Source organism: Neolamprologus brichardi, chromosome 7 (genome assembly GCF_056152115.1).
Source record: "Neolamprologus brichardi isolate AB-2024 chromosome 7, ASM5615211v1, whole genome shotgun sequence".
Classification (NCBI taxonomy): Eukaryota; Metazoa; Chordata; class Actinopteri; order Cichliformes; family Cichlidae; genus Neolamprologus; species Neolamprologus brichardi.
Window position 1 is genome coordinate 45,367,147 of NC_142110.1, and position 13,842 is coordinate 45,380,988.

General features: G+C 40.2%; 1 protein-coding gene across 1 annotated transcript; it reads left to right on the plus strand.

Moving 5' to 3' along the window:
• The first annotated feature begins 1,780 nt into the window (after positions 1-1,780).
• myo1hb (myosin IHb) lies at positions 1,781-13,195 on the plus strand. The gene is made up of 32 exons (XM_087844475.1): positions 1,781-1,837; positions 3,187-3,348; positions 3,724-3,839; positions 5,021-5,219; positions 5,320-5,400; positions 5,487-5,666; positions 5,767-5,865; positions 5,946-6,059; positions 6,177-6,248; positions 6,333-6,452; positions 6,731-6,798; positions 6,885-6,990; positions 7,098-7,178; positions 7,253-7,344; positions 7,440-7,534; positions 7,724-7,770; positions 7,954-8,034; positions 8,123-8,228; positions 8,343-8,460; positions 8,578-8,691; positions 8,790-8,866; positions 8,947-9,015; positions 9,134-9,218; positions 9,340-9,502; positions 9,583-9,666; positions 10,214-10,307; positions 10,540-10,595; positions 10,702-10,837; positions 10,939-11,009; positions 12,543-12,640; positions 12,745-12,844; positions 12,920-13,195. Exons 1-32 carry the CDS (start codon positions 1,781-1,783, stop codon positions 12,944-12,946), a joined length of 3,168 nt encoding a protein of 1,055 aa, XP_087700601.1. The 3' UTR covers positions 12,947-13,195.
• Positions 13,196-13,842: the final 647 nt, after the last annotated feature.

Sequence of the window (13,842 nt, forward strand, 5' to 3'; positions counted from 1 at the left end):
CATAAACAAAAGGTTTGCTTACTGTCCCCATGAGTTATGCATTTTTAGTAAAATCTTTATTTGCCAGAAATGCAAGAACGTTTCCAAAGATAGCGCTGTGGCTTTGTGGCTTGTTACAGATGCTTGTGTGAAACAGTACCAACAGAGGAGGTACAGTACTTGACCGGTGTGGTGGAGGCCTGTTCAAGGTCGGGTTTCTTTAGACACCTGGAGCCCCTTAAATGTGTGTTGCCCTGGGTGATGCACGGTGTCAGTCAATGGCCCACGAGGAGTGCTATCTCTTTCAGGAGCCTAACTGCCACTTTGTGGCTGGGTAACAGGATCCTGCACCATACTGGATAGATAGGGACAATGGAGCGCCCTCTCGGGTGATGGTCAACCAGTCAGATAAACTTTCCTGTTCAAATGTGATGTTTACAATAGGTGCTCATTTCATATTTCATACAAGCTTGCTGTGTCTTGTTTGTTTACACATTTTTTGTTTTGTTTTTTTAGTGTCCAGTTTGAATCAGATGACAGTGTGCCAAGAAAGTCAACCTGTTATCTATCGCCTCTTTGCTTTTTCTCCATCCTCTCGCAGCATAGTTCGGTTTTCCTGCCTGATTTGTGTTCAGCAAAGGTCAGATTTCCTTTGAGTGGCAGAAAATCCCTGCCCTGCACTCGCTGCCCAGTGAAACATCCAATAACAGATGTCTACAGAGTGCCAACAACAGCAGACTGCCCTTGCAGTTTCTGGTTTTAGTACTACTGCTGTTATATTTCAGTCTACTGTCTTAAATCAGAGTCTGATAGAAACTAAATAGAAGCATATTTACAAACGTTTCTGATAAAATATATATTTTTTGTAAAACTGAAAACCGTTTTGCAGACATTTTTTCAGCTATCTTAATTTTTTCAATCTCTATTTAAAAAAAATCTCTTCTACATGCTTTGCAGTCATTAAACCATATAGCTGACTTTGGTTAAGTTTAAATTCATTATTTTGCTTAAGGTGGATTCTCTCTGGTTACTCATTCTTCTTCTTACTGCCCAGTGAAATGCATGCTAGATTGATTGGTGATTCTAATAGTCACTCTGAGTTAGGCCTGTGTTATTGTGATGACCCAGCCTTTCACCCTATGACAGCAAGAATAGGCTCCTGCACCACTGCGACCTTAAAACTGGACAAGCAGCTGGATGGTTAAATGGATGGATGTTGTTTACTGTGATTAGTATCTCCTCATTTTTGCTGAAGTATACCTTTGTGCAGTTTTTTCCCCATTTCTTTTAAAGGATGGACATAATAATCAAGTTTGTAGTACAAGAAAACTGAGGGACAAGTGACTAATTAAAGGAAGATTTTACAGGAATGTTGTATGTAACACGTTAGTTTAAGGTCTCACATAGTTGTTGAATTCGGTTGATTTTGATGCGTCTACCCAATGGATTACTGGAGGGATGTGGCATTTTCATCCTGAAGGAGACTACAAATTAAAAAAACAAAACAAAAATAAGATGTAACACTTCCCTCCAAGGGAACAAGTGTACCTGAAGTATATCACCAAAATACCCTATAACAGAAACACTGGGTCCTGACACTGTCGGGTTCAAGGGTTTCAGTCTTTCCTTTAATTTGTCACCCATGTTGCATCTATCTACCCATGCGCCCCCGCACACAGATACATATTTAGAGCGAAGCTTCCTTTGTTGCGCACTCACTACATTATTGATGGTTTCCTATTGAAGGAAGCAGAGACTGTAATCTATCAGAGTTTCCTGTGTTCCCTTCAATAAAACCCAGATGTTCAGCTCAGTTCAGAAAACGTACCTGGAGGCACGCACACTGAGGATCTTAGTGGTAAGCAGCTTTATGCGAACAATTTTTCCCCTGTTTTAATGATCTCATAATTACACGTCGCTTTCATTTTATTTTGATATGAATTTCTGCTGGGTCAGTAGATCAGCAGCTTGTTTCACTGGAGACTGACCTGTCAGTGTCAGTTACTTTGACTTAGTGACAGGTCAACTTGGCAGTGATGAGAGCTGAACTACTGAAGCGCAGTGCTGGACGGCTCTTTCATAACATCGCAGCACCATAATTAAAGTGCATTGCTGATCGTTTTACCTGGCATAAAATTAGTTGTGTATTAAGCAGCGGAACATATCCTGTATTTATGCATACTAAAATACATGTTACTACTCGTGGGTAAGTTGATCAGATTTATATTTGTGTCAACTTTTGCTTAATATCTTTTTTCTTTTATTTTGTCTTGTGTTTTTAAAGAGGTATTTAGCATTACTATCAGCTTACTATTTAGGATACATGGATTTTTTTGGTGCTCAATATATCCCCGTCATGAACAAGATTAATGGCTCTTAAAAAGAAACAGCAGCAGATTAGATAGTGGTGGCTGGATTTAGATTTATCATGAGCACAGAGGATGTAGCCAAGGCCAGAAATGGCTCTGACTGGAAGTCACAGATATAGGGACAAACATTCAGGAAATTAGTTGCCCATTGGGACATTTACCATATATCCTAGGCTGACAAGATTGTAAGTATGTGTGTGTGCATGTGTTCCTCACTGATGAAAACCTCAACAAAAACAGGATAATTTTTGAAGACACAAAGGAAAAAGGTGGGGCACATGTTCCATCCATCCCATCCGAACAGCAGGGATAATAATAACACATTATCTGTAGAGTAGCTTTTGTAATGTTGTTTGACTTCAGCTGTGTCAAATATACAGCCTGTGGACCAGGACTGGCCAACAAGCCAGAACTGTCCAGTCAGGTCAGCTGGATGGATTTGCAAAGCGTGAGAGGTGCAGTGCCTGAGGGGGGAGATTTTGCACGATTTTGCATGAGGAAACATTCTGTTGTAAATTAAAGATGGATCAGTCATTAGAGTGGTTGTGGTCGCTGTCAATTTAAACAGCCAGACGTCTGAATCTTCATCGGTTTTACAGCCTTATTACTGATAAAGACATTAACCACCTGTCTCATTATCTTTCCACCAAGTAGAAGCCATGAAACTAAGCGCCAGTAAACTGACTGATAAACATTGCAGATGGTTTTTCATTTGTTTTGTAAATTAATGGTTTGATAATACTGGCATTGGTGCTTTTGCTCACATTAAACTAAACTAAAAGGAGCATGATACCCCTTTTGTATCTAATTTCACTGACGGTTTCCTTCTTTGGCCTAGAGCCTGGAGGAACGGTGTAACCGTATCCTGAGAAACATGGAGGCCTCCCTGACAGCCCGGGATCGCGTTGGCATCCAGGATTTTGTTCTCCTAGACACCTACACGAGTGAGACTGCCTTCCTGGACAACCTGAGGAAAAGGTTCCACGAGAATCTAATTTACGTGAGTCTTTCCTGTGTAGCCTTTCACTTTCTCTTACTCTAATTAAACATTATGCCCTCAACCTTCAACCCCACAACGTCCTAATGCTGCGTTGTCTTCTGCTGAATCGGGCTCTGCGTGTTGCTGAATCAGCAGCTCTGGTTCTTTTCATTTGCAGAGTGAGCACTCTAAAGGTCAGTGCTACCCACTGGGTCATGACAAGTGATTAACTGAACTTATTTCTTTTGCTAAAATTACTTATCATTGTTAAGCTACATGGACAGCACATTGCCGGGAACCTTCTCATAATGTCACGTAATGTTCAAGGAAAACAATCACTATCATCAAAAGCAAGAGTTGCAGACCATAAGTTATTTTCCTTGTCTTTCTCCACAGACTTACATTGGGACTCTTCTCGTCTCAGTCAACCCATATAAAGAGTTAGACATCTACAGCAAGAAGCAAATGGATACCTACATGGGAGTCAACTTCTTTGAGCTGCCGCCTCACATGTAAGAGTTGTTTCTGGCATGTCATTTGTGTAGACTGTACATAAAAGATGTACTTAGTGGTTTGTGTATTAGCACTCTGAAACTTCAGATTGGCATTTTGACCTTTGACAACTTTGACTTGATGATGTTTTAGAGAACAGGGTGGTGTTTAAGGGATCAGCTAACGCTACCTAGTTTGGTTAGCAAGGTGCTTCTGTAGACTGGGTCGTAAACTGATATTGTTTCATTCATCAGAAAGAAAGGAGCACAGACATTTCAAACTGCAATCCATACTATTTATCACATAGTTAAGGTTACAGTTTAGACTCATCCACCCTGGTACTGTATATTCAAAAAGTTATCACAAAACCACAAACACTGCAGTGGTTCAGTAAAGTGGCTCCATTTAGCTGAAGGCAACAGCTAGAAGATATAGTCACTTGTGCTGACATCCACCATCATCCATCCATCTGTTCATCCATCCATCTGTTCATCCATCCATCTGTTCATCCATCCATCCATCCATCCATCCATCCATCCATCCATCCATTTTCTGCCACTTGTCTAGGCCTAGCAGTATAAACAGAGTCCAGACCTCCCTCTTCCTAGCCACAAGAGAGAAACCCAAACCATTTTTTGTTCCAGGCTGTAAACGTGTTTAATTCTGTTCTAAAGCTTCGTGTGAAAATTCAGTTTCTTAATGATCAGATTTATTTGGCATGCCTTTATTCCATATTAAAATATCTCAGCAAATGAAAGAACAGATGGATTCATGATTCCTAGCAAATGAATGAATCCTACTGTCTTTGCAAATCCCTGACCTACCAGTAAATCCTGCAAAGTTGACATTTGGTTGATAGACTTTAACCATCTTGACAATTACCGACTGGACATTGATGGTCCCCAGAAGACTGAACTGGATGATTGTAATACATTAATGTGAGATACAATATGACTAAATCAGCCTCAGTTATTGCATTTTGTGGTGATTAGTAAATACAAGTACGGTAAAATGAAAACTTGAGCACTGTTAACATGTAACTGGTAGAAATACCATGTTAGCAATATGACTGTGAATATGCTGACAATCACAAAAGCATTATAGCTCAGCTTCAAAGAACTCTTTGACTTGATGGATTGCCTCATCTTAAAAATAAAAAAATGTGATTTTGTTGGCCTCTGACCTCTCGCTCTGCTTTCAGTTATGCGCTGGCAGACAATGCCTTTCGCACAATGATGTCTGAGTTCAACAACCACTTCATCCTCATCTCAGGGGAGAGCGGGGCCGGAAAAACAGAGGCCTCAAAGAAAATCCTTCAGTTCTATGCTGTCAGCTGTCCAAGTACCAAAGTCCTCAACAATGTCCGTGACAGACTGCTTCTTTCCAATCCAGTGCTTGAGGTCAGTGTCCTGGATGTGCATGGTAAAGCTTCTGCTATGCAAGATCCTGTGCAGTTTTTTTAAAACACAATTTCTTCCTTGTTTTGTTTTCAAATTTCAGGCTTTTGGAAATGCCAAAACCTTGAAGAATGACAACTCAAGCCGCTTTGGAAAATATATGGACATCCAGTTTGACCACCAGGTAGACAAATCTAAATCATGTTGCAATGACTTCAGGTTTCACCTTAGGCATTTACTACATGTTAAAGATTACCTTTTCACTTTCAGGGTGGTGCAGTTGGGGGTCACATTCTCAGTTACCTTCTGGAGAAGTCCCGCGTGGTCCACCAGAACCACGGAGAAAGAAACTTCCATATATTCTACCAGCTGGTGGAAGGAGGAGAAGAAGATCTGCTCCGCTGGCTTGGTCTAGAGAGAAACTGCAAGCACTACTGCTACTTGGTGCAGGTCAGGGAAATAATGCACTACATTCATGCTGCTTATAACCCCCCCCCCCCCCCCCCCCCCCCCCGACATCTTTACTGAACTTTTTAATTTATTTTTTCAGGGGAATTGTGCCAAAGTCAGCTCTATCAATGATAAAAGTGACTGGAAGACGGTACGGAAGGCCCTGTCTGTTATAGACTTAAGCGAAAGTGACATTGAGGTGAGGATGCACATTAAATCTTTGTGCAGTCTTTGTGTTGGAGATTAATTTAAAACCATTTATCTCTGGATTTCATACAGAACCTCTTTGGAATAATTGCCAGCGTGCTCCACATGGGAAATATAAAGTTCGAGGCGGATGCTCGAGGATACGCCACGCTTAACAACAACCAGGAGATGCAATGGGTGTCAAAGGTAAAATCCAAGAAAACAGCAGGTAGTATAGACAATTTGTCCCCCTTCATGCAACTTTCTGATGATACCGCGAAGAAATTTGATGCCACATGATTTGGTTTTCTTTTCTGGTTGCAGTTGCTGGGGATTCCTAACCAGGTGCTACAACAGGGCTTAACCCACAGAAAGATCGAAGCCAAATCAGAGGAGGTAGCATATACATTAACTTATAAAATAATTTTAATTTGCTTGAAATGCTAAATTACCTTAATTGACATTATTCTGATCTTAAAGGTATTTAGTCCTTTCTCTGTGGACCATGCAGTGTATGCCAGGGACGCCCTTGCCAAAGCCATCTACGGCCGCACTTTCAGCTGGCTAGTCAACAAGATCAATGAGTCGTTAGCTAACATGGTGAGCAACAAAGCAACCCAACTTATTGTTCTCACAGAAAGAGGGAGTGATTTGAGCTAACAAGGTTAGGAAGCAGTCCGGAGGTAGTCTACTGACAGATTTTGAATCTGCAAACATCTGATTTGAATATCTGGCAGTCTTTTTGGGCACAGTGTAATTTTATTGGCTCAAAGTAAAGTCAGCACATGAGCTTGAAATGCTTTAGAAGTGCTTGTCTACAGCAAGTCTGATCTCAGTGTTAAAACCCTGTCCTATTATATGTGCACTTCTATATAAAGGACTCTTCCAGGAAGACCGTGATTGGCCTTCTGGACATCTATGGGTTTGAGGTTTTCAGTGTAAACAGGTGAGATCATTCACAGAGAGACTGATTCTTCAGTAGAAAAGGTGTCAAATTAAAGAAAGTGACAATGACTAATTTCTGTTTTATAGCTTTGAACAGTTTTGCATCAACTACTGCAATGAGAAGCTGCAGCAGCTTTTTATCGAGCTGACCCTGAAATCAGAGCAGGAGGAGTACGAGATGGAAGGAATCGAAGTAATAAGATTATTCAGTCAATTTGCTTCACATATGTGGGCTCAAGAACAGCTGATTTACAAGAAGAAAATAATGTTCTTCTGTTTTTTTTTCTCTCTTTTACACAGTGGGAACCTGTGCCATATTTCAACAACAAGATCATCTGTGATCTCGTGGAGGAGAAATTCAGAGGAATCATTTCTTTACTGGTAAAAAAATGCATCACATCAAATACTGTGCTGATGAACTAAAAGATGCCATAATTCTCGCTGTTCTCTCATAGGATGAGGAATGTTTACGGCCTGGAGAGGCCACAGATCTCACCTTCCTGGAAAAGATGGAGGACAAGATTGGTGGCCACCCTCATTTTGTCACGTGAGTTTTTACAGGTGACGTGGTGAATTAATGTTGCCAACAAACAATCAAACTACAAGTATAATACAAACCTACACTAACTACATTTCCTGCAGACACAAACTTGCAGACCAAAAGACGAGGAAAACTCTGAAAAGAGGAGACTTCCGCCTCCTCCACTATGCCGGGGAAGTTACATACTGTGTTGTTGGTAAGACGTTAAATACTATTGATATTTTTTTCTGTTATAATGCCACTGAATTAGTCAGTGTAACAACAGAAGAATGCTAAAATGTGTCAATAATGTCATAAACCCGGCGAACTGACTACATGCTTACAGACGTACTACAGAGCAAATAGCTTCATTCTTGAAGCTTCTTTTTGTTCTTCAAACTTTCAGGATTCTTGGACAAAAACAATGATCTTTTGTATCGAAATGGGAAAGAGGTAATTTAACTGTTATGTAATTTAACCCAGTAAAGATGACAGTTTGGTGGATGTTGATTCCTCATTACAAAAACGTGACTTCTAATAACCCTATTAAATAATGCAAACAGGAACTGAAATGATGCCTACATATGTGTAACTGCCTAACCTTTTAGATGCTCACAGTTTTCCTGTTCTCCTTAGGTTATGCGGCAGTCCAAGAACGGCATCATCAAACACTGTTTTCCTTCTACTGAACCGGATAGCAAGAGGAGACCTGAAACTGTAAGAGCAATACAAGATATAGAAACTCGGTGTCTCACCAATGTCAGTGAATTTAGCCGTAATCTGCCACTTTCCTGTGACTCCTCAGGTAGTGACTCAGTTTAAGAATAGCCTGGTGGGTCTGACTGAGATCCTAATGATGAAAGAACCCTGGTACGTCCGCTGCATTAAACCCAATGAAGCCAAGCAGCCAGGTGAGGCCTTGAGTATCAAAAATCTGGTATTTCTATAAAGAGACATCCTAGTCAGTCTAGATTTAATCAGCACATGCTGCTGCTGACCTCTTAGTGTTGTGGTGTCTCCTGCAGGACACTTTGATGACGTGTTGGTAAGGCATCAGGTGAAATACCTGGGACTGATGGAACACCTGAGGGTCAGGCGTGCTGGCTTTGCTTATCGTCGCAAATATGAAATCTTTCTCCAGAGGTAGCACGCTGACACTGCTCTAACCTTCAGTTAGTTACGTTAATGTTTTTCATGCAAAATGAAAAACAAAAACAAAAATCAGGATTCTTTTGTCTTTTGCTAACCTTCTGTGCTCAGGTATAAACCTCTGTGTCCTGACACTTGGCCCAACTGGAAAGGAACTGCAACAGAAGGTGTGAGGTGTCTGATCAAACACCTGGGCTATAAATCTGATGAGTACAAGATGGGAAGGTAGGCAGAACGGATGAGTATCATATTTCAGATGGGTACTGCTGACTAACCTGGAAAAAGACATTTTTGGAAATCTCTCTGTTTGCCTTCATCGCAAGGACAAAGATTTTTATCCGCCACCCGAGAACTCTGTTTGCAACAGAAGATGCTTTTCAAGTCTGCAAACACAAGCTGGGTGAGATATTGTGCTGAAATTTATTTTTGTTTCTATAGTAAACATCAACAACCTTTTCAACCTTTTAACCTTTACTGCAGCAACAAGGATTCAGGCAAAGTACAAAGGCTACAAGGTGAAAGGAGGCTATCTAAAACAGAGAGAGGCTGGTAGGCCATGACATTTGTTTATAACCTATTAGTTAATGGTCCAGAACCATCTTGATTTATCAGCTCCTACTACACTTAAAACACGTTAAACAAACAATGTCTTGTCTAATCAAAATAGCCACAAAGATTGAGACCTGCTGGAGAGGAATGATGGCTAGGAGGGAACGTCAGAGGAGAGCATGGGCTGTCAAGGTCATCAAGAAGTAAGTTAACATGTTTGACAGTTAAATGGCTGCTGATGCTTGCAGGTGGGTGTAATGGCTGTGAGAGAGCCATTTGGGAACTTTTATTAAGTGAGGTTACCGATCTATTGATTTGTTCTAGGTTCATTAAAGGTTTCATGAATAGACATCAACCGGCCTGCACTGACAACAGCGAGTACCTGGCCTATGTGAGGCACAGCTACCTCACGCGGCTCAAGGAAAACCTTCCCAAAACCGTCCTGGAAAAAGACTCTTGGCTCAATTCTCCTCCTATATTGCAGGAAGTCAGTGATATTTAAATGTCAGGCTGCATTTTTTGTAATCACATAACAGAGCCCGTTCAACACTCCTGTTCATCCTCCAGGTTTCCCAGGTCTTGAAGAAGATCTACATTCGCCACATGGTGAGGAAGTACGTTCGAGGAATCACTCCCCAAAGGAAAGCACAGGTACAATCCGTTGTACGTGAGCAGGAAGTTCAATAAATGTATAACATAACCTAAACTTGCTCTGCCTATCACCAGTGTTTTTATACCTACATTCTTGATTTCTTGATTTTCTACATATTTGTCACACTTAAATGTTTCAGATCATCAAAGAAATCCTAGTATTAGACAAGCATAACTTGAGTAAATACAATTTTTTTCCATTTATTAGGGCAAAAAATCTCTCCTTAATCCACCTGTCTCTATGTGACACTGCTCCCAAACCTAAAACTGGTTGGATTAAGGTTCAGGCTTTGACTAGACCACTCCAAAACCTTTATCTTGGTTACTTTTCTGAGCCACCCAGAGGTTGACATGCTGGGCAGTGGCTCTCACTGTGGTTCAGTGAAGTCCCAAAGCCAAAAAAATTGCTTTGTAATTCTTTCCAAACTGATACATGTCAATGACTTTGTTTCGCATCTTACATGATGTATTATTTCTGGAAGCAGTTTGTGCAACAGATTTCCAAGGTTGATCTTAAAATACTCTCTGTTTAACATCTTCTTTGCAGCTGCTGTTAAAAGCACAGACCAGCGCCTTGTTCAAAGGGAAAAAAGAAAACTATCCCTTCAGTGTGTGCAGACCATTCGCAGACACCAGGATCTGTAAGACTACAGTACTATTTTCTTAACATAAAGTGGACTTACATGCATAAAATAGATAAGACTACAGTAGTTTATGTGATTTTAAATGGAAGACAGAATATATAACACTAATCTGCTACAGTTTGACAAATGCATGGACTTGTTTCTGAAAACCTCTCCTGCTGCTAAATATATGATGAACTGAGCGATTGCTGTTCTCACTGATTGTTAAAATGTATTAATATTTGTTAAGGTGCAGAAGATATAAGCATCAAGGTGCTTCAGATGATTCAACATGAGAAAGTCAAGGTAAATTATAATATTAGTATTTAGTCAGCACACTGTCTTTGACGTGTGTGGTTGTCTGTTTGTTTGTTTTTTCACCTTCTCTGATCTTTGAGCGGGACCTCCACAGTACAGCGTACCTGTGGTGAAGTATGACAGGAACGGGTTCAGACCTCGACTCCGGCAGCTCATCTTCACCCAGGAAGCTGCCTACCTGGTGGAAGAGGCTAAGATCAAACAGCGGATAGATTACAGCTCACTGAAAGGTAACAAGTGAGGAAATAAAACAAAGAAAACATTGTTATCTGCAGTATATAAACATACAGTTATTTTATCAGTATTTTAAGGTTAACCTTGTTTTTTCAAGGTGTGTCAGTCAGCAACCTCAGTGACAACTTCCTGATTCTTCATGTCACGTGTGATGACAGCAAGCAAAAGGTACCTGCACACCGCTGTCCACAGCCATCTTAAAAGTTTTAACATTATACAGTTTATACTCTACAGATGGGCAACCAATAAAATGAAAAACAAAACTCAAATGTTAAACCCTAAAGTGAGTGGATGTGGAAGATCATGCTGTAGGGAGGGCCAGGGAAGGATTACCACAAATCAGTACAAAGTTGTTCTAAGTGGTCACTGTTATCCTTTGGTTAAACATTTCTGTACTAAAGCAGTGGTCTCTTCCAGCGTGATAATACCTCCAATTAGTAGGACACAAGAGTTCGCTAAATAGCTTAATGAATATGAAAATTATGTGAATCATTTAGTGTCTGGACTTCACAACCGCTGGCACCGTTATTAAAACACCAAGGACATTTAAAAACATTTTGGAGTGTTTTTCTTATAATGATCACTTTCAGGTCTTTAAATTTAAGATGAAAAATATAAACTATATGTACAAAATTACTGAGCTAACTACACATTACAGCTTGAGGGGCCATGGAAACCCTCACCATGAAGCTCCCAGTGCAGTTTTTGTGCTGATGTTAATACCAGAGGAGGTTTGGAGCGTTGCAGCTACTGAGTCAGGAGAACAATGGCAGATTTTATGGAACACGAGCCTCAGCAAACCTGCTCTGTAACTTAGAGGGGGGCCAGAGGGGCCGATGGTGCGATACGGCAGCCTCGCTTCTGTCAGTCTGCCCCAGGGCAGCTGTGGCTACAACTGTAGCTTGCCTCCACCAGTGTATGAATGTGAGAGTGAATGAATAGTGGAATAGTATATAGCGCTTTGGGTGCTTTGAAAAGCGCTATACAAATCCAATCCATTATTATTAATACAGTCTGTCATGGATGAGTCACTGTTGATCCTTATGGAAGCTTGTTTCTTCATCTGAATTTTTTTTTCTTTGACTCAAAAAACATTTTTCCTATCCGTAAGTCATAATTTTGTATTACTATCTCATAATTTTAATGTAAGAAACCCAAATTTTTATGGTTTTTGTCTGCTTTTTGGGGTCAGTTTAAAAAAATTTTCTCAGTAGTTTGAGTTAGTAATTCTCAGCCCAACACTCAGCCTAAATTTGAATTGGTAAGTCAAAATCTTAAAACAACAATCTGAAATTTTGACTTTTCAGTGACAAAAACAAACAGTCATATTTCCTAAACGCTTCCACTTTTGTTTAAATACTTAATAAAGCTGATTTTGGGATATCTAGGAAGAAAGAAATTTCACTACCTGACTTGTTACAATGATTGGGTCCTATTATCACACAAGTGTCACACTTGAATTCAGTGAGCTCTTTATAACAACCTGTTATTTCACAAATGTTTGTAAAAGCTGACTGTGGTAAAGGAACTGAAAACACCTGAATTCAAAGATTAAAAGGTGTGGCCCGGTCCATATAGCGTACGTCAAATATGTCTAAGGACACTGTTGGAGAGACCATAAATTAAAGCAGTTCATGTCTGCCATTTAGATTCCAGAGGAAAAGTCACAACATTTAACAGAGCACTGATTTGTCCTTTCAGGGTGATCTGGTTCTGCAGTGTGACTTCCTGTTTGAAGCCTTGACTAAGCTGAATGTTATTGCTAACAAGCAGAACTGCATCCATGTGGTGCAGGGCAGGTACAGAGTCTGCATCGTGTGTGGCAATATTTGAATTTGAAATGTGAAAGTGGTAAAAATCATAAATAATCATAAATAATTATATATATATATTTTAAATGCAGTGTGCGGTTTGACATTCAGCCGGGCAGAGAGGGGTTTGTCGACTTCAAGAGTGGCCAGGAGTCGATGGTCTACAGGGCAAAGAACGGCCATCTGATGGTGGTGAGTCTCTAATTCAGACAACGACAACTTATTACTGAACACACAAGCAACTGACTGAGCTCTTTGTGTTTTTAGGAGTCAACAAAAACCAAGTCAAGATGAAGATGCCAGTGCTGTGGGATTAATGGTGCTCCTTAAGCCTCAGAGTTGCAACAGCCATGCTTACCCTGTAATCCTGCTCAGTGGCTATTTACATTATTAAAGGCAGCTTTATACTTTTGCATCTTCATTAAAATGTTATACAATGAAGTATATTCTGTTATTACCCAAATGCCGCCAATAACTTAGCTGTAGAACGTTCTTACTTACAATGTCAGCAGCTCTACGTGTTCATGATATTTGGACTTGAAATAATCTCTATGTAAAACAAACAGATTCATGTATGTACACTGTATTATATATACAAAATATTCATAGAATTACTTGATAACAGTAAAGAAATATATGTGTGCAAAGCCATGACTGCAACATTTTTAATACCTCAGTCATGTTGTACCTTTATATTAAAACATCCTTGTTGTGGCAATATTGTCAGATTATGGTTTAGTCTAGCAGAGGAAACTCCAATGAATTGTGCAGATTATGTTTATGTAGTATTTTTTGATGTGGAGGAGAACACATCAAAAAATACCTTTACAGTACATGCTGCTATTACGCAGTTCTGAAGTACATTTACAGCACACTAACTCAGTCAATACAGTCTCACATAAGAATTAAGCCACTCTCTAACTCTCTAACCTGTTTTTCTTAGATATGTTATCAACATAATGATAACATCACGCAGACTGAAGAAGTCTAGGAGGCCACTGGACCAGCTTGACTTCCTGGTCATTAATGTGCGTCAGTGTGATAACTCCAAAGGCCGGAGCTCCCTCTACTGGAGGACTCGTGACCTTACAGCTGTTTTACAGCTACTGCGTTTATAGTGGTCCCTCGCTATAGCGCGGTTCACCTTTCGCGGCCTTGCTGTTTCGCGGATATTTGGTGCGCAATTTTTC